The following is a 21256-nucleotide window of genomic DNA, read 5'->3' on the forward strand; positions in this document are numbered from 1 at the left end:
ATCCTCAGATCAATAATACTCCCCTGTCTCACCTCCCGTTCCTCAGATCAATAATACTCACCTGTCTCACCTCCCGTTCCTCACTCACCTGTCCCACCTCCCGATCCTCAGATCAATAATACTCACCTGTCTCACCTCCCGTTCCTCAGATCAATAATACTCACCTGTCTCACCTCCCGTTCCTCAGATCAATAATACTCACCTGTCCCACCTCCCGTTCCTCGCTCACCTGTCCCACCTCCCGATCCTCACTCACCTGTCCCACCTCCCGATCCTCAGATCAATAATACTCCCCTGTCTCACCTCCCGTTCCTCAGATCAATAATACTCACCTGTCTCACCTCCCGTTCCTCACTTACCTGTCCCACCTCCCGATCCTCAGATCAATAATACTCACCTGTCTCACCTCCCGTTCCTCAGATCAATAATACTCCCCTGTCTCACCTCCCGTTCCTCAGATCAATAATACTCACCTGTCTCACCTCCCGTTCCTCACTTACCTGTCCCACCTCCCGATCCTCAGATCAATAATACTCACCTGTCTCACCTCCCGTTCCTCAGATCATTAATAATCACCTGTCCCACCTCCTGTTCCTCACTCACCTGTCCCACCTCCCGCTCGTCAGATCATTAATGCTCACCTGTCCCACCTCCCGCTCCTCAGATCTTTTTTTCCTCACCTGTCCCATCTCCTGTTCCTCAGATCATTAATGCTCACCTGTCCCACCTCCCGCTCCTCAGATCTTTTTTTCCTCACCTGTCCCATCTCCTGTTCCTCAGATCAATAATACTCACCTATCTCACCTCCCGTTCCTCACTCACCTGTCCCACCTCCCGATCCTCAGATCAATAATACTCACCTGTCTCACCTCCCGTTCCTCAGATCAATAATACTCACCTGTCTCACCTCCCGTTCCTCAGATCAATAATACTCACCTGTCTCGCCTCCCGTTCCTCGCTCACCTGTCCCACCTCCCGATCCTCACTCACCTGTCCCACCTCCCGATCCTCAGATCGATAATACTCACCTGTCCAACCTCCCGATCCTCAGATCAATAATACTCACCTATCTCACCTCCCGTTCCTCACTCACCTGTCCCACCTCCCGATCCTCAGATCAATAATACTCACCTGTCTCACCTCCCGTTCCTCACTCACCTGTCTCACCTCCCGTTCCTCACCTGTCCCACCTCCCGATCCTCAGATCAATAATACTCACCTGTCTCACCTCCCGTTCCTCAGATCATTAATAATCACCTGTCCCACCTCCTGTTCCTCACTCACCTGTCCCACCTCCCGCTCCTCAGATCATTAATGCTCACCTGTCCCACCTCCCGCTCCTCAGATCTTTTTTTCTCACCTGTCCCACCTCCCGCTCCTCAGATCTTTTTTTCTCACCTGTCCCACCTCCTGTTCCTCAGTCCATTGTAGAAGTCACATTATCCTTAACACTCCTACAGATACCTTCAGACCTGCAGCCTCCTGGCCGCTGACACCAACCTGTCTCAGGACGAGCGTGTCACCTACTGCCATGAAATCCTGAAGTCCTCTGAGAAGAGTCCCAGCACTGCAGGTATGGAGTCCTAGAGGTGGAGGCATCTAGAGGTGGAGGCATCCTGGATGTAAGGGGCCCCAACGGTGTAGGGGGTGGCCCTGGAGGTATGGGGAATTTTGGAGCTGGATGGTTCTCAGAGGTCATGGGACCCTGGTGGTAGGGTGCCCTGACTGTGGGGGAACCCTGGCATGTTGGGGAATACTGGAGATGGAGCAGCCTGGAGGTCAGGGGACCATGGAGCTAGGGGGGCCCTGTAGGTGGTAGGTGGAGAGATCCTAGAGATGGAGGAGCCCCAGAGGTGAAGAGGCCTCTGGTGATTGTACCAGGAGCACTTTCTGTCCAAGGATGATGAGCACACTAGGAAGAGCAGTGTTCTCACTCTAGAAAGGGATTATTTTAGGACTATATTACCTCCCCCTCTCCATAACCTAGAGGGAAATGTTTTGCAGTCAATGGAGATTTGTAAACCTTTGCAAACTGGAGATTCCTTGCCCCTCCTTGGTTTCTCATATGCATCCTTCTGTGTCACCCTGCAGATTAGTAAATCTCCATCATACCTTCTCAGGCCTGAGTGTGCCTTCCACAGGAGAAACTTCACAATCTCCAGTCCCAGATTCAAACTCGTGAGTGCAGGAGTCATCCGATTGCCCACTTTCACACGAGAGCTCCAGGTCTGGTGGTGGCCTCCTTCAAAGAAGCGCTCTATTGCCCAGTTTTACCCGAGGCTTCTGAAACTAAACATTCTGCCGTTGTAGAACAATTCAATTCGATCTCTGGACAGACCAGGTCCTTTGTTGCTGAGGACCCAGGTTGTCCTTGTCTTGGTGGCTCAGAAATCTGGCTCTGGAGACGGGGGGGAGAGAGTCCTTCCTTTCCTCCCTCCCGTCTTTTTGAGGATCCTCATAATGGATGCTGGCGCTTCTCCTGGGGAATGGAGTCTTGAACACTATTGGTTGTCAGGGGAGTCTAATCTCCTAAATAACATGTAGGAACTTTGGGCAATTGGGCTGTTACTGCAATCATAGACCATCGTACTTGCAAGGTCATCCGATCAGGGAGTCCGAAAACAACACAGTGTTGTCTTACATAAATGATCAGGAAAGAACCAAAAGTCTTGCTGTGGTAAGAGATAGATCTGATCCTTTCCTAGACAAAACTCTATATTTTGGCCTTGTCAGCCGTGTATATTCAAAGAGTAGGCAATTAGCAGGTAGGTTTCCTCAGCTGACAGCGAGGAGTCGTCGTCCCTACACCCTGAGATGTTCCAGAACCTGTGTCACAGGTGGGGGACATCAGAAGTGGACCTCCAGGTTCAACAACAAACTAGTCAGGTGGATGCTCTGGTGGCCACGTAGGTTCAGCACACCCTCCCCTGTCTTGTCTGTTCTGCAGGTTCTCAGGATTGAGATGGAGGGCATTCTGGTGGTCTTCATTGTTCCAGACTGGGCCCAGTGAATGTTGTGCTTTGACCTGATGGGCACTGCCAGATTGTCAGGACTTTCCATTTCAAGGATCAATTTGTCATCTTGCTTTTACAGCAGGGCTGTTTAAATCCAGATTGACAGAGGAGAATCTTATGAATCTGTGATTCCTACGATGCTAGAAAGTCTTATTCCCACAAAGTCTAATATCCAACATGAAAGTCATTCTTCACATGGTTTGAGTCTCAGGGATTCCCCCTTTGTAGTTTCTCCATGGTACGAATCCTCTCCTTCCAGCAGCTGGGTCTGGATCAGATTTTGGCTCTCAGCCCTATCAAGGGTCATGTCCCTTTCATTCCCATTCTGTTTCAGAGACCCCCTGGTATGTTTTTGAGCTCCGTTTTGTACAGGTGGTCTCCAATGTAGCTTCACCACCTGTAGCGGAGAAGTAGTTTAATCTACAGGGTCTCCGCAGATAGACAGGAAAACAGGTAATATTCCAAATAGGAAGGTACAGCATGCAACAATCCAGGTAGCGTTATACCATTCTTCCCTCCCAAGAACTAGACGACACATAGGCTGGGAGTCAACAACACTTTTATTCACAGGCTTTCAGTATTTATGGGATTCCCCATGCAAGGGGCTTCCCCACAGACATTCCAGGGGCTGTACAGCAGCGGACCACATGGGGGACTGAATATTTGTACCTTGAAACAGGCAGTCTTTCAATACACACCCCCTGCGGAGAGATGTCTCCAGTCCAGACCATTGTCTGTGTCATGAATCCACACAATTAGACACAGAAACAGGAGGGGGGGGGGGGTGGGGGAGGAAGGGCTGTAGCATTACATTACAAACACTTGGTTCTTAAATGTATACACATGCAATAAACATAATGCATACATGAAGGACAATATACAGTGGCTGTGTTTGCCACACCACCCCTTTCCCTTTGACTCTGTGGGACCTTATTCTGGTTCTGTCTGCACTTATCAGAAAGATCCCATCAGAGTTCCCAACTTCTGGTTTCACCCACAAGATGGTGGTTCTTTATTCACCTTTATAAGGCGAGTGTCACTCTGAACTGGCGAGCTTATTCTTCAATCTCTTTATGGTTCTGCATAGGGACAAGGGGGCGTTGAGGCCCAGGACTTCTGCCTTTCATCTCAACCAGGATTTTGGTCTTCTACCCCTCTGTCTTGCTCCTGTGCATCAAAAGGAAATTTCCTATGTGGAAGTGGTTTGGGTTGTGAGAGATTCTCAAACACTTGGAAAAGACTGATTCTCTTTTTACCTTCCCAAATGGGTGTTGGTTTCAGCTGTACAAAAACGATCATAACTTTTTATCTTACATCGTACCTAGAGAACGCTTGTTCAATTTTTCACTTGGGGTAGAAGAGAATCCCCGCTTTGTCCCAATTGTAATACCGATAATGGTGACCTGTTACCCTCCATGATGGGCCCTGTAAGAGGTGTTCCAGCTTCTGATTTCATTATCTGTAGGTGTCTCAGGCAGACCTCCATCCAAACCTACGGTCTCAAAGATCGGCTTCCACCCTTTTTCTGTCAAAGCACACTCTACTAGATCGGTGGGTATTTCTTAGGCTTTTCTAAGTGGATGTTCAGGCCTCATCCGATGACAACTTCGGAGGTAAGGTCCTTCAGGCGGCTTTTTGAGCTGCAGGCAGTCCCCAGTTCTGGTTTGTTTTTTCTCTTGATTCTGTTAACTTTTGCTGTACTGCCCACCCCTCAGATGGACTGCTTTTGTACCTCCAGCAGGTTAAAGACTTCTGTATCCCTCAATGTACGAGAAGAAAAAGGATTTTTGTACTCCTTGTAACATCCTTTTTATGGAATCCTTTGAAGGACACAGGCCCCACCCCTCTCTGTTTATGGTCATGCAGTCTGTACAGTTTTGCTACAAAACTGAGGCATGCTGATAGGAGAGGTTTTTCTGGGATGCCCTTAAGTATTTTTTTTTGTTTGCCAGGGTCTAAGCCTCCTGTAGGTTGCAGCATAACCTGAAGGTTAAAGATTTCATGCATCCTTTAATGGACTACAAGAAAAGGGTTTCACAGTGAGAGCGAGGGGGAGTCGCTGCTTGGGAGCGAAGGGGGAGTGGAGTCGCTGCTTGGGAGGGAGTGGAGTCGCTGCTTGGGAGCGTGGGGGCAGTGGAGTCGCTGCTTGGGAGCGTGGGGGCAGTGGAGTCGCTGCTTGGGAGCGTGGGGGCAGTGGAGTCGCTGCTTGGGAGCGTGGGGGCAGTGGAGTCGCTGCTTGGGAGCGTGGGGGCAGTGGAGTCGCTGCTTGGGAGCGTGGGGGCAGTGGCGTCGCTGCTTGGGAGTGTGGGGGCAGTGGCGTCGCTGCTTGGGAGCGTGGGGGCAGTGGCGTCGCTGCTTGGGAGCGTGGGGGCAGTGGCGTCGCTGCTTGGGAGCGTGGGGGCAGTGGCGTCGCTGCGTGGGGGCAGTGGTGTCACTGCTTGGGAGCATAGGGGCAGTAGCATCGTTACTTGGGGAGCGTGGGGGCAGTGGCGTCGCTGCTTGGTAACGAGCGGGCAGTGGCGTCTCTGCTTGGGAAGCGTGGGGGCAGTGGCGTCGCTGCTTGGGAAGCGTGGGGGCAGTGGCGTCGCTGTTTGGGGAGCGTGGGGGCAGTGGCGCCGCCGCGTGGGAGCGAGAGGAGTGATGTTCATTGGGGACGGGAAGGAGTCACTGCTCAGGAGCCAGGGGGAGAAGTCACTGCTGGGAGGGAGAGGAGTTATGTTCATTGGGGACGAGAAGGAGTCGCTGCTCGGAGAGAGAGGAGTTATGTTCATTGGGGACGGGAAGGATTTGCTGCTGAGAGGGAGAGGAGTTATGTTCATTGGGGACAGGAAGGAGTCGCTGCTGGGAGGAGTTATGTTCATTGGGGATGGGAAGGAGTCACTGCTCAGGAGCCAGGGGGAGAAGTCACTGCTGGGAGGGAGAGGAGTGATGTTCATTGGGGAAGGGAAGGATTTGCTGCTGAGGGGGAGAGGAGTTATGTTCATTGGGGACAGGAAGGAGTCGCTGCTGGGAGGAGTTATGTTCATTGGGGATGGGAAGGATTCGCTGCTCTGGGGTTGCTGGAGGAGAAGCAGCAGCTGCCTGCGAGTGAGGGGGAAGAGAAGTGACTGTTCCTGAGGGAGGAGTATGACGAGTCACTGCTCTGGAGAAAGAGGGAGAAGTCACTTCTCTCTCATTTCTGCATTTAAATTGCAGCTTCAGCTATTGAGCTCTTTATACAACAGGCAGCACGGATACAGGAAAGAGACTAGCGGAAATGTTGGTTTATTATGAAAATATGAAATCCTTCTGTACATCTTTTATATTTATCTGCCAAAAAATTTTAGTCCCGCCCAGAATAGGCTGTACACAGAACCTCCATACATTTCATTGGTTGCTGTGGGCTGCATGTATTGCCAGGTCCACCATGTTAATGCTCTTCTCTTATCTCCCAGGTCACTTCGGCCTCCCATTTGGCTCGTTTGCTCGGCTGACTTCGCTGAGGTTTGATCCCCCTAATGCGGTGATTCACGTGGGCGGGTCGCTGTGTATGGAGTTAACCATTCTCAGTCTGATGCCGGAACCCTTCCACCTGGAGCACCTCTCAGGACACTTTCATTATAGTTTGGACAAGAACAGCTACCGAAAAACTGCCGAATGGTTGACCCGCCACAAACCTGCAGGTGGCTCTGTCCACTTTCAGACAGAAGGCGCGCTGGGACTTCCGGGCCCTCCCCCGGCACTAGAACTGGCAGAAATGCATGAAAAAAGCCCGTCAGAGGGGGGGCTGGTGAGCACGGGGGTCATCTGCAAAAATGTGCACATGTTACTGCGAGCGCATGACTCCAGCGCATCCTCCCCCATGGACAGACACTCCACCCTAAACCTGGACGATGGGGTGCACACCGTCAAGTGTAGCCGCGTCACCCTGCAGCCCGGGGTCAATCACCTGACCTTCCAAGCCCAGGTAATGTAGAGTACTGTATGCTGATCACATGACATGGCTGGCCAATCAGTGTGATAGGAAACCAAGAGGAGGTATTAGAGACTGATGTGACTGGCTCAGGGCGGGGGAGGGGGCTGACTGTAATCTACTATCTTGTCTGTCTCCAGGCACAGGAGGCCGGAACCTACACGTTACGTCAGCTTGCGGCGTCATTCGGAAATGTGCAGCTGCTCCTGCCGCACGTCTACCCAATAGTGCAATATGACGTTTACTCTCAGGAGCCCCAACTGAAGGTGGAGCCGCTGAACGGTAAGTGAGCCTTGTGCCCCAGTGCAGCGCCATCTTCCATGATTGTAAATGCAGAATGAATCATCACCATCCCCCCCACCACACTGAACCCTCACCCCCTCCATCAGGCTCCAGAAAATCTGACTCCCCCACCATTCTGCCACAGAGATGGTATCTGCCTCATCGTAGCATATTGGACAGAGGTAGGTCCCTCTGTTACTTCCTGAATCCCCTCCTAATCTATTGCCCCCTCCCCCAAACACAGTTCATACGTGACCCGTGTATATGTGTGTCTGGTTTTTCCGCCCGTCACTGACTATTCTCCTCCCTGTAGATTTCCTCCTGGCCGGGGTTCCTCAAAAGTTAAAGTTTACAGTGACAACTGGACATTATCGGGTGAAGGAGGGGGACACGCTGCAGCTTAGTAATGCCGATACGATGCCCATTATTCCGGCACCGGACACCAAGGCCTCCATCTACCAGAACAGTCAAAGTGAGTATGTCAGTCCTGCCGGGGCCCGGCCTGTACAACTACTGAAACTTTCTCCTGGGATCTGACCGTTCAATGGGAGCGAAGCTGTTGTTGCCTTTTCCATATTTGGTTCTCTAGGTCATGGTGGTCATGTCTCACCATCTGCCATGGCATTGGGTAATAATCCTGATCAACTCCCAGTCTGTGTCTTGTCTTTCCAGGTGAGGTGTCATTAAGTCCTTTGACCATCCATCGATCAGACAAAGTAACCAGCATCGCTCTCCCGCCAGCCCCCCCTTATCATCTCATGGAGTTTGAGCTGGATGTGGTGTGCCTGTTACCAGAAACGGGACGTCTATTGAATGGCGAAGTTCCACGTAGAGGAAAGGATACGCAGGACTCCCGGGGGAACGTTACAGAGCAACGGGTGAGTGACAACATCTTACACACAACTACTGGGAGTCCTTAATGACACCACTGACACTTCTTTGTTTTCCAAAGGTGTCTGTGGACTGTCCGTGGTCCATCTATTCCACCATTATCAGTCTGACCTTTCACCTCCCGCTGAGAGCCCAACATGCCTTACTTTCCTCCGGAACAAGGTGAGCACTGCAGGATTGGCGCCATACCTCCCAGGAGAGGTCTGCCTCTACCTCCACTGTCCTCCATGTCCCTCACTGTCCTTCAAGTCTGTTCTATCATGCTTTGTGAGCTTTTCTTACTGCAGGACTTCCCATTCTAAATCCCTTACCCTGCTCCCTGCCATGTTTTGGATCCTGTGTGTTGCCGTCTTGTGATCTCTCTCCATTCCTCCAGAAAATATATCCAGATTCGTGTGGAAAACATGTGTGACTTCAACTTCCAATTATCGAATAGTTGCCTCACCTCCTCCCGGGATCTGCAGTTCCTCCCCCTCCACTCCCAAGACAGCCAGGTAATAATGGCACTGTGCCCCCTATATGTGTTCTTTAGATGTCAATGTCTCCTTTCTTTCAATCACTTCCTCTCCCCCTGGAGTTATCTACCAACATCCTGTCACATCCTCATCCATGGAGTGGTCTACAAGCCTTCTGTCACCACCTTTCCCCTGGAGTGGTCTCCCAACCCCTCATTTCATCCCATGCCCTGGAGTGATCTACCAACTTCCCATCCATTCCCCTGCCCTGGAGTTGTCCACCAACTTCCCATCTATTCCTCTGCCCTGGAGTTGTCCACCAACCTCCCATCTCTTCCTCTGCCCTGGAGTTGTCCACCAACCTCCCATCTCTTCCTCTGCCCTGGAGTGGTCTACCAGCCTTCTGTCACCTCTTTTCCCCTAGAGTGATCCACTAACCACCTATCTCTTTCCATGTCCTGAAGTGATCTACCAGCATCCCATCTCTTCCTCTGCCCTGGAATGGTCCACCAACCTCCCATCTCTTCCCCTGCCCTGAAATGGTCTACCAACCCTCCCTCACCACCTTTCCCCTGGGATGGTTTTCCAGCATTCCACCATTTCTCCCCTGGAGTGGTCTCCCGTCACATTCTCTCCTGTTTTCCAGTCACTACTTCTTCCCTGTGTGGTCTTCAGCCTGGTCTCACTTTCTCCTATTGTCTCTTGTGTTTTTTTTTGCAGGACATCCAAAGTCAGCAATGTCTCTTCTATGTGTGGGAGGTGACGTGGCACAAGGATCTGCCGCTGGTTCTACCCTGCAGCTTCTCAGTCAGCTTCTACCCCCTGCCTCTTCCCCAGAGCTGTGGACATCTACAGCCCTTCACCTACCTCTTCCACTTGGAGCACTTTTATGTGAGTCGGCCTCGTACAGTAGTGTTTATCCTTGTTTGGGGTCTATGCAGATTAGTGTGGGGTCTGTTTATTTGAAGAGGGTATCTGGCAGTCTTAAAAGGCCTGGTGTCCATCCATGGCCTGGTGTCCATGGGCTCGCGTCCATCCACGGTGTCCATGGGCTCGCGTCCATCCACGGTGTCCATGGGCTCGCGTCCATCCACGGGAGGGATTGTCACGCTTGGGTTGGTCTGTAATCATACTCTTGATATTACTATCCTCAAAACTGTTGCATGCCTTGGTTGGTAAGGGATTGTCACGCTTGGGTTGGTAAGGGATTGACATGCTTGGGTTGGTAAGGGATTGTCACGCTTGGGTTGGTAAGGGATTGTCACGCTTGGATTGGTAAGGGATTGTCACGCTTGGGTTGGTAAGGGATTGTCACGCTTGGGTTGGTAAGGGATTGTCATGCTTGGATTGGTAAGGGATTGTCACGCTTTGGTTGGTAAGGGATTGTCACGCTTTGGTTGGTAAGGGATTGTCACGCTTGGATTGGTAAGGGATTGTCACGCTTTGGTTGGTAAGGGATTGGCACGCTTTGGTTGGTAAGGGATTGGCACGCTTTGGTTGGTAAGGGATTGTCATGCTTGGATTGGTAAGGGATTGTCACGCTTGGATTGGTAAGGGATTGTCACGCTTGGGTTGGTAAGGGATTGTCACGCTTGGGTTGGTAAGGGATTGTCCTGTTTGGGTTGGTAAGGGATTGTCACGCTTGGGTTGGTAAGGGATTGTCACGCTTGGATTGGTAAGGGATTGTCACGCTTTGGTTGGTAAGGGATTGTCACGCTTTGGTTGGTAAGGGATTGGCACGCTTTGGTTGGTAAGGGATTGGCACGCTTTGGTTGGTAAGGGATTGGCACGCTTTGGTTGGTAAGGGATTGGCACGCTTTGGTAGGTAAGGGATTGTCACTCTTGGATTGGTAAGGGATTGTCACGCTTGGATTGGTAAGGGATTGTCACGCTTGGATTGGTAAGGGATTGTCACGCTTGGTTTGGTAAGGGATTGTCACGCTTGGGTTGGTAAGGGATTGTCACGCTTGGGTTGGTAAGGGATTGTCACGCTTGGGTTGGTAAGGGATTGTCACGCTTGGGTTGGTAAGGGATTGTCACGCTTGGATTGGTAAGGGATTGTCACGCTTGGGTTGGTAAGGCATTGTCAGGCTTGGGTTGGTAAGGGATTGTCACGCTTGGGTTGGTAAGGGATTGTCACGCTTGGGTTGGTAAGGGATTGTCACGCTTGGATTGGTAAGGGATTGTCACACTTGGATTGGTAAGGGATTATCACGCTTTGGTTGGTAAGGGATTGGCACGCTTTGGTTGGTAAGGGATTGGCATGCTAGGATTGGTAAGGGATTGTCACGCTTGGGTTGGTAAGGGATTGTCACGCTTGGATTGGTAAGGGATTGTCACACTTGGGTTGGTAAGGGTTTGACATGCTTGGGTTGGTAAGGGATTGTCACGCTTGGATTGGTAAGGGATTATCACGCTTTGGTTGGTAAGGGATTGGCACGCTTTGGTTGGTAAGGGATTGGCATGCTAGGATTGGTAAGGGATTGTCACGCTTGGGTTGGTAAGGGATTGTCACGCTTGGATTGGTAAGGGATTGTCACACTTGGGTTGGTAAGGGTTTGACATGCTTGGGTTGGTAAGGGATTGTCACGCTTGGATTGGTAAGGGATTATCACGCTTTGGTTGGTAAGGGATTGGCACGCTTTGGTTGGTAAGGGATTGGCATGCTAGGATTGGTAAGGGATTGTCACGCTTGGATTGGTAAGGGATTGTCACGCTTGGATTGGTAAGGAATTGTCACGCTTGGGTTGGTAAGGGATTGTCACGCTTGGGTTGGTAAGGGATTGTCACGCTTGGGTTGGTAAGGGATTGTCACGCTTGGGTTGGTAAGGGATTGTCACGCTTTGGTTGGTAAGGGATTGTCACGCTTTGGTTGGTAAGGGATTGGCACGCTTTGGTTGGTAAGGGATTGTCATGCTTGGATTGGTAAGGGATTGTCACGCTTGGATTGGTAAGGGATTGTCACGCTTGGGTTGGTAAGGGATTGTCACGCTTGGGTTGGTAAGGGATTGTCCTGTTTGGGTTGGTAAGGGATTGTCCTGTTTGGGTTGGTAAGGGATTGTCACGCTTGGGTTGGTAAGGGATTGTCACGCTTGGATTGGTAAGGGATTGTCACGCTTTGGTTGGTAAGGGATTGTCACGCTTTGGTTGGTAAGGGATTGGCACGCTTTGGTTGGTAAGGGATTGTCACGCTTGGATTGGTAAGGGATTGTCACGCTTGGGTTGGTAAGGGTTTGACATGCTTGGGTTGGTAAGGGATTGTCACGCTTGGGTTGGTAAGGGATTGTCACTCTTGGTTTGGTAAGGAATTGTCATGCTTGGGTTGGTAAGGGATTGTCACGCTTGGGTTGGTAAGGGATTGTCACTCTTGGTTTGGTAAGGAATTGTCACGCTTGGATTGGTAAGGGATTGTCACTCTTTGGTTGGTAATGGATTGGCACGCTTTGGTTGGTAAGGGATTGGCACGCTTGGGTTGGTAAGGGATTGTCATGCTTGGATTGGTAAGGGATTGTCACGCTTGGATTGGTAAGGGATTGTCACGCTTGGTTTGGTAAGGGATTGTCACGCTTGGGTTGGTAAGGGATTGTCACGCTTGGGTTGGTAAGGGATTGTCACGCTTGGGTTGGTAAGGGATTGTCACGCTTGGGTTGGTAAGGGATTGTCACGCTTGGGTTGGTAAGGGATTGTCACGCTTGGGTTGGTAAGGGATTGTCACGCTTGGGTTGGTAAGGGATTGTCACGCTTGGGTTGGTAAGGGATTGTCACGCTTGGGTTGGTAAGGGATTGTCACGCTTGGTTTGGTAAGGAATTGTCACGCTTGGGTTAGTAAGGGATTGTCACGCTTGGTTTGGTAAGGAATTGTCACGCTTGGGTTGGTAAGGGATTGTCACGCTTGGATTGGTAAGTAATTGTCATGCTTGGGTTAGTAAGGGTTACAACATTACAATTCTTTGTTGGTGTCCAAATCTTCATATAGGCAGCGGTATAATCCGACAGTCTGAGTTTTTTCCCTCGGTGAACACCAAAAAATGGCTAAAATCCCAGTTTTCATAATTCCTCCGTTTCTACATCTGCTTTAAAATTCTAAGTGACCCCCACCCCCGCCTAATGGACAGGTGTAACCTCAATGTCCTCCTTTCCCTAGACGCTGTACACGGTGCGTGCTGAAATCTCTCCGGCTGCAGATTCCGACTTTTGTAAGATGGGTTCCCTGTGCTCGCTGGAAGTTTGTATCACTCGTCTGTGTGACCATCTGGAGGGTGACAAGGAGGAGACTCTGATAGACTGTGAGGGGTACAGCAGCACGCAGCTCTTCTACCAGGGTAAGGAGATCTACCTGGAGCCTGGGGGTGGGGAGTATGGCTGTAAGATCTTGGGGGCAGGGACTGATGGCTCAGAGATCTGGGGGAGGGGCAGGGACCGATGGCTGAGAGATTTGGGGGGGGGGGGGGACCGATGGCTGTGACATCTGTGGGGGGTGGGAACAGGTGGCTTTGAGATCTGTGGGGGGTGGGAACAGGTGGCTTTGAGATCTGTGTGGGCGGGAACAGGTGGCTTTGAGATCTGTGGGGGGTGGGAACAGGTGGCTTTGAGATCTGTGGGGGGTGGGAACAGGTGGCTTTGAGATCTGTGTGGGCGGGAACAAGTGGCTTTGAGATCTGTGGGGGCGGGAACAGGTGGCTTTGAGATCTGTGGGGGTGGGAACAGGTGGCTTTGAGATCTGTGGGGGGTGGGAACAGGTGGCTTTGAGATCTGTGGGGGGTGGGAACAGATGGCTTTGAGATCTGTGGGGGTTGGGAACAGGTGGCTTTGAGATCTGTGGGGGCGGGAACAGGTGGCTTTGAGATCTGTGGGGCGGGAACAGGTGGCTTTGAGATCTGTGGGGGGGGGGGAACAGGTGGCTTTGAGATCTGTGGGGGCGGGAACAGGTGGCTTTGAGATCTGTGGGGGCGGGAACAGGTGGCTTTGAAATCTGTGGGGGCGGGAACAGGTGGCTTTGAAATCTGTGGGGGCGGGAACAGGTGGCTTTGAAATCTGTGGGGGCGGGAACAGGTGGCTTTGAAATCTGTGGGGGCGGGAACAGGTGGCTTTGAAATCTGTGGGGGCGGGAACAGGTGGCTTTGAAATCTGTGGGGGCGGGAACAGGTGGCTTTGAAATCTGTGGGGGCGGGAACAGGTGGCTTTGAAATCCGTGGGGGCGGGAACAGGTGGCTTTGAAATCTGTGGGGGCGGGAACAGGTGGCTTTGAAATCTGTGGGGGCAGGAACAGGTGGCTTTGAAATCTGTGGGGGCAGGAACAGGTGGCTTTGAAATCTGTGGGGGCGGGAACAGGTGGCTTTGAAATCTGTGGGGGTGGGAACAGATGGCTTTGAGATTTGTGGGGGTGGGAACAGATGGCTTTGAGATCTGTCGGGGTGGGAACAGATGGCTTTGAGATCTGTGGGGGCGGAGACAGGTGGATGTGAGATCTGTGGGGGCGGAGACAGGTGGATGTGAGATCTGTGGGGGCGGAGACAGGTGGATGTGAGATCTGTGGGGGCTGTGGGATCTCGAGGGCGGGACAGAGCTGTGACTGATGGCTTACACTTTGTGTTTTCAGTGGTGGATGGAGGAAGTAACTGGGCGGTGTGTGGGCGGAGCTCTGGTGTGGTGATGATGCCGGTCAGACGAGGAGCCTGCCACACCGTGCGGATGGAAGTTATGCCGCTGTTCGCCGGACACTTACCGTACCCCGATGTACAGCTTTTCCGATACCTTCCGCATCACGCGCACTCTCAGCAACTGGACTCTGGTGAGTACTTACCTCTGCCAACCAATGAGAAGTGAGCCCGGTGTTTGTGGTGTTAAGATGAGTCCTGTGTGTGGGAAAACACTGTCTGTAGGTGACATGGATAGTGCTGGAAGATGTTCAGCCCAGTCTGAGGGTGGAGGTGTGGGCAGATACGGTGTCTAATGGTGGAAAGGGCCGGAAGATTCTACAGGCCGAGGAACCGGCAAATATCTACGCCGTGTGGCAAATGGTGAACAGTGCCAGCAGATATCTACATGGTGTCAAATATCATCTTTGAGTCTAATGGTGGGCGGGGCTAGAGGAATATCTATGTTCCCTATTATGGTGGGCGGGGCTGGTGGATATCTACGTTCCCTATAGTGGTAGGCGGAGCTTGTGGATATCTACGTTCCCTGTAGTGGTGGGTGGGGCTGGTGGATATCTACGTTCCCTATAGTGGTGGGTGGGGCTGGTGGATATCTACGTTCCTTATAGTGGTAGGCGGAGCTGGTGGATATCTACGTTCCTTATAGTGGTGGGTGGGGCTGGTGGATATCTACGTTCCTTATAGTGGTGGGTGGGGCTGGTGGATATCTACGTTCCCTATAGTAGTGGGTGGGGCTGGTGGATATCTACGTTCCCTGTAGTGGTAGGCGGAGCTGGTGGATATCTACGTTCCCTGTAGTGGTAGGCGCAGCTGGTGGATATCTACGTTCCCTATAGTGGTAGGCGGAGCTGGTGGATATCTACGTTCCCTGTAGTGGTAGGCGGAGCTGGTGGATATCTACGTTCCCTGTAGTGGTAGGCGGAGCTGGTGGATATCTACGTTCCCTATAGTGGTGGGTGGGGCTGGTGGATATCTACGTTCCCTATTATGGTGGGTGGGGCTGGTGGATATCTACGTTCCCTATTATGGTGGGTGGGGCTGGTGCATATCTACGTTCCCTATTATGGTGGGCGGGGCTGGTGGATATCTACGTTCCCTATAGTGGTAGGCGGAGCTGGTGGATATCTACGTTCCCTATAGTGGTAGGCGGAGCTGGTGGATATCTACGTTCCCTATAGTGGTAGGCGGAGCTGGTGGATATCTACGTTCCCTGTAGTGGTAGGCAGGGCTGGTGGATATCTACGTTCCCTATTATGGTGGGTGGGGCTGGTGGATATCTACGTTCCCTATTATGGTGGGTGGGGCTGGTGGATATCTACGTTCCCTATAGTGGTGGGTGGGGCTGGTGGATATCTACGTTCCCTATAGTGGTAGGCGGAGCTGGTGGATATCTACGTTCCCTGTAGTGGTAGGCGGAGCTGGTGGATATCTACGTTCCCTGTAGTGGTGGGTGGGGCTGGTGGATATCTACGTTCCTTATAGTGGTGGGTGGGGCTGGTGGATATCTACGTTCCATATTATGGTGGGTGGGGCTAGGGGCTGGCAGATATCTACGTGCCGTATAATAGTGGGCACGTAGATATCCGCCAGCCCTACCCACCATTATACGGCTCAGAGGAGGTGCTAGATAGTAAGCAGGAGGTGGAGCCTTCCATGTGGGGGTGGAGCATTCCATATGGTAGACTTCTTAGAGAGACTCAAGAACTGGTTGGTGACACTTGGAGGTTTTCAGAGCTTTTATTGATGGGATATTTGATTTGGGATATTTATTGATTGGGGATACTTAATTGAGGGTATTTATTGGTCAAGGATATTTACAAATATAAGGGATATTTATTGATGAGTTATTTATTAAGAGCAGGGATATTTTATGAAGTATCCCCAATTAAGGATATTTATTGATCAGGGATATTTCCGAATATAATGGCTATTTATTGATGAGATATTTACTGATGGGATATTAATTGATTAGGGGTATTTATGAAGAGCAGGGATATATTTGCGGATAGGGGATATTTATTGATTAGGGATATTTATTGATTATGGATATTTATTGATTGGGGATGTTTATCTTTTTCTACCTTCTTGATATTTGACACGTTTAATCACTTTCTTCCACCATGATGGAGAAGAGCCGCGTGGGTAATTTGCCTTCTGATCTTCTGTTTCTGCAGATAGCTGGATGGAGAATGACTCCGTGTCGGTGGAAGACCCCTGCGAGGCCCCTAGTGGCCGGCCTCCCAGCACATCTCTCTCTCCGGGGCCCCTTGGCCCCTCATCAGAACAGAAAGGACTTCTCATGCCCCGCCTACAACCATTCCACGCTGGGCAGATCAGCAACAGCAGCATGGGGCAGCAGATTCTGGTTATTCCCAGTATGGACGACCACGTGCTGGAGGTCAATGTCACATGACACAGCGCCCTGCTGTAGCGGAAGGGGGTGGGAGGAGCCAAACATGTATTATGTATATATTGGGTGTGGGGTCTGGACTAAGGTTGGACATGATGGAATCTCCTGAGAATGACAGCAGAAGCTGTTCCTATAGTGCAATATTCCCGCCAGACATTGACAATCCCCGCCTCTCTGGCCGCTGTAATCCGCGGAGGTCCATCTCTTGCATGTTCTTATCTGCTGGGTCCCTTCCTTCTGTCAGCCCTCTGGTGATGGCCGGGTTTAGGGTGTCACATGGTGGTGTCACCGATGAGCGAGGACGACGCTGAGCAGAGAGGGGGTACAGGCTGACCGCACACAATACTCCACCGGGGTCATACAGGACTGCACGTCATATGTCAGATTGTACATCGCCACGGTCAGTGTCGTCTGCATCTCAGGAAGTTTCTCCACACCTAGCTGAGTGACAGTTCTGAGGTCTGTGATTGGTCAGACACCTACCTAGCCTTAGGCTGAAGCCAGGCCTGGTCCATCTCATTCTCTGCACCGAGAATCTGTCATTTCAACCAATCAGGGCACATTGAAAGCTCAGCCCCGACCCAATGATACCCATCAATGCTGAGCTTGGAAACACTCGAAGTACGGGGGAGCCATGTGATCTCCACTCCTCCCCAGGATTTCAGCCAATCACCTGGCCTCAGCACTTAGGGGGAGGGGAGGAGGCCTGTAACGTGTAAGCTCTATAAGGGACTGTATACAGGAATTAGACCCAGGGATCTAACAGACATAAGAAGCATTAGGGGGAATATGGGGTGGTGGGCTGTCAAGAGGTTCTCTATGAAGGACAACGCCTCTAAGTTACCTCCCCGCCCCCTTCTTCTTTAACACTGTAGTAGAGCCGAGTCTATGAGGTCTCGGCGCATAGGGATGCGGTCCTTCTACAGATGTCAGGAGCCAGGTGGGGGGGTTTTGCTTCAGTTGGTGGAGTTGTCCTTAAGAATGATTTTAATGATGTTGGAGGTATCTGCTCCATGCGTGGTCTCCTATCCTTGCGGGTTCTATGCAGAGCGGTGCTGGTATCTGGTTGGATCGGTCCCCGGGCACTGTACACACTACTCTGCTCACCTCTCTGGAGGTTTCCTTGCTGCTATACGAGTGCAGTTCTCGAGTCTTCGGGTCCTTCTGAGAGATGGCGCCGCGGTTCTACGAGGACGGCAATCTCTTCTACAGACCGGTCTCCTCTATAAATCAGACAGATCGGAGGGGGGAGGGGTCAGGTTCTCAGCGGGCCAGGCGCCGTTGCCATATGATGGGGTTTTAAGGTGACAGCACTATTTATTTTTTGGTATACTGTACCTTGAAGAGAAAGTGGACGCTAGTATTCAGAGTACCCCGAAATAAATGTTTTACCACCATGCTTTGTGTCTTTACTGTCTGTGTGCCGCGTGTTTACTGGGGGAAGGTTCTCTGTGTGCGCAGCGCACTTCCTGTATGGTGGCCTATTGAAGTTCCAGACATTTCCGGGATTACAGGATCATCTTCTATCTGCTGGAGGTCCCTGAATCTGATGTCCAGGAGCCAAGCGCTCTACAGCTTCACTCAAATCAATAAAATGCTTTCTCTTTTGTTCATTGACGGACACAGCTCCTGATCTTCATAACTATTGGGTTATACTGCCCCCTACAGGAGTAGGACACTAGGCAGGAAAAAGTCTGGCTACGCCTATGGGAAGTCCCAAGAAGGATGCTCCCTCTCTCTGCTATGGGCACTTTTTCTGCCTAGTCAGGAGTAAGGACCTCGGTCCTTGCTGGGATCTTTGGTCCTGGCAATTTATTTTCTTTTTAGATAGAATTTTTTCTCTTGGATTTTTCCTGTAAGCTCTACAATCAACTGCCGGACTGGGCGACGAGCTGGATAATCTAGATCCAGTGGTCACCCCAGTCTGGCCAGCGTGCGCACGCAGACCTCAGCTCCACGGTAGGTCGGCCGTGACATAACCTCACTGGACAGGGGCTAGCCTGCGAGTTAAATGTCTCGCAAGGTCCCATATGAGCAGGTCTCAGCCCGAGTCTCAGCATTCCTCCTGGCCGACAGCCCCCACAATTTGATGGTCGAGGAGGTTCTGTCTGGAGCGGTGCCCACCTGGTTCCTGGCATGGTGAGTAGCTGTCTCCCCTCTTCCCATTGAGTGTTTTGGGGTGGACGTGGGCCCCTCCTTGGGACAGTTGTACACCTGGGTTCCCCTCCCTTTCTTCTGTACACCATCCTACCCCCCCATATGCTGGGACTGTGTGGGTGGTCTGGCCCACCTCCTGCGGGACCGGGGAGGTGCGCCGCCGGCAAACGGATAATCGGCTGTGTGTGGGAGGGGGGGTTGTAGTTGGTAGGGGCTCCTCCTGCCTGGGCCTGTCCTTGAGGCCTAGGTATTTCTCCTGGGTCCCTGAAGGCCCCGTGATGCCACATGGGGGTTTGCCATTTTGCTTTAGCCTCTGTGTTTCTATGCACAGCGGCCATGTTTGTGTAATCCGAGGGCCAGTTTGCCATTGAAAATAGCGGCGGCCATGACAGTGGAGCCCTGTGGGTGGCAATTTTGGCGGTGGGAGCCCCTCCTTATCCCCTGGTGCTGACTCGTGGATCTTTTCACTTCCTGAGAGCCACATGTGGAGTGCAGATTATCCTGGGGGCTGCAGGTGCCTGTTTTCTGCTGGGTGGTGAGTCTGGTGGGTGTAATGGAACCGCGACCCACACTGTGCTTGTGGGCTTCCGTCCGAATACCGCTTCCCCCCCAGTCTGAACATAGATATCAAATATTTTAATGCCCCCCCCCCCCCATATATACAAAACTATCCGGAACTTACCTTGTATAGATCTGGAACCTGTATTGAACAGACTCACACACAATCTATACCACACAGGACGACACCCCCCTCCTGATCAGATTACCCCACCAGGTCGGGTGCCTGATTACATTATCTTATGCAGATGAATTTAGGTACAGAAATATAATTAACATATCAAAGGAACAACTAACACAAACAGAATTCTACTTTTCCACTAGCAACTAATAGATGACAGTGAGTTAATGAACTAGCAGACTTGATGTCATCGAGCTCACAAAGCACAATACACATTATTATAAGTGTAAACACATCCCCACAGTAGACAATAGGTGAGTTAATCAGCACAATCATTAATGTGTGGAAGACAGGTGAGTGAACTGATATTAGCATCTGCTATGAGTCTGACTGTGTGGAACAGCCCCCTATTGATAATAGGCAGCTAGGCCTAGATTCCCAGAGTCTTCATATATTCCTTCAGGCATATGGTTGATAAATATTACTCTCCAGTTGAAGTAATCTAAACCATATTCTCAGTGTCCACCAAGGAGCTCTCCATCATTTTCTCGATCATCCTGTGCCCCTAATAGACACAGGGTGACTTACACATAAGAGGGGCCTAGGGGGCAGAGACAGGGATTTCTCAACCTCTCGAAGGTAAGCTGGGTTCCACAGCCCCCCAACCAGCGGGGTTCTGTCCCCCTCTGCTGAGGATCGCTTGGTGCTTGTTAGGGATGCCCCGATCCGATATTGGGATCAGATATCGGCATTGATACTGCCAAAATAGCTGGATCGGGGATCGGTAAAATGAACCTACCGTGGTGTCTGCTGAGTCCCGGTGTAACGTTAGAAAACCATACCTTGTTAGAATTCCATACCCACATCACTTCCTGTCTGAAACAGCGTAGCAGTGCGCATGCTCAGAGCCCCGGATACATCATTGAACAGCTGTGAAGCTGACAAGTGCGCATGCTCGGAGGGTAGGAAATTATCACGGCACTGTGTGTAATGTTATACTTGCGGAGGTTACATTAAAACAGTTCGGCTGCAACATGATTCATCTCCGCTCCTATCCCGGTCACTTCCCAGATGTTGGCTACTAAATATAAAAGCGGCGGCGGGTGTATGAAATGTAAATGACGGAGATCTCGGCTCCGTGATCCGCTTTTATATTTACTAGCCGAGGTCAGGGCAGTGACAGGGATAGGAGTGGAGATGAGATCAGGGAAGTGACAGGGATAGGAGTGGAGATGAGATCAGGGAAGTGACAGGGATAGGAGTGGAGATGACTCATGTTGCAGAGGAGTTGTTTTAATGTAACGACGGCAAATGTAACATCACATACACTACCGTGATAAATCCATTCCTATCCGTAGGTGCACCGGAAGTGACGAGGGTAGGTTTTCTCACGGGTATGTTTTTTTCACGGAACACCGGTGTTCCGTGAGAATTACCTACCCGTGAGAAAAACCTACCCTCGTCACTTCCGGTGCACCCTCATTGTCTGTAACGCGGCGGTGACATGAAAACAGCTGCCCGACAATATGAATCATCTCCGCTCCTTCCCCTGTCACTTCACTGATGTCGGATAGTAAATATAAAAGCGCCGGCGGGTGTATGAGAAGATACATAACGGAGCCGCCAGCCGCTTTTATATTTACTCGCCGACATCAGTGAAGTGACAGGGGAAGGAGCGGAGTTGATTCATATTGTAGGGCAGCTGTTTTAATGTCACCGCCGCGTGGGTAGCTTTTTTTCACGGACACCCTAATACTGT

The 21256-nt window shown here is 51.2% G+C and overlaps 1 protein-coding gene across 1 annotated transcript in view; it reads left to right on the forward strand.

The window, feature by feature from the left end:
• The window catches only part of TRAPPC10 (trafficking protein particle complex subunit 10), a 59269-nt gene extending 42292 nt beyond the window's left edge, over window positions 1–16977 (forward strand). The window contains exons 12-22 of the mRNA XM_082245825.1: window positions 1461–1573; window positions 6449–6960; window positions 7107–7248; window positions 7562–7720; window positions 7921–8126; window positions 8201–8301; window positions 8516–8633; window positions 9315–9485; window positions 12739–12916; window positions 14194–14385; window positions 16426–16977. Coding sequence (XP_082101951.1) covers window positions 1461–1573; window positions 6449–6960; window positions 7107–7248; window positions 7562–7720; window positions 7921–8126; window positions 8201–8301; window positions 8516–8633; window positions 9315–9485; window positions 12739–12916; window positions 14194–14385; window positions 16426–16664 — 2131 coding nt within the window. The 3' untranslated portion in view covers window positions 16665–16977. The remainder of the gene's footprint in view (window positions 1–1460; window positions 1574–6448; window positions 6961–7106; window positions 7249–7561; window positions 7721–7920; window positions 8127–8200; window positions 8302–8515; window positions 8634–9314; window positions 9486–12738; window positions 12917–14193; window positions 14386–16425) is intronic.
• Window positions 16978–21256: the final 4279 nt, after the last annotated feature.

The sequence above is a fragment of the Pelophylax lessonae genome (assembly GCF_965119305.1).
Source record: "Pelophylax lessonae genome assembly, chromosome: 2".
NCBI classification, from domain to species: domain Eukaryota; kingdom Metazoa; phylum Chordata; class Amphibia; order Anura; family Ranidae; genus Pelophylax; species Pelophylax lessonae.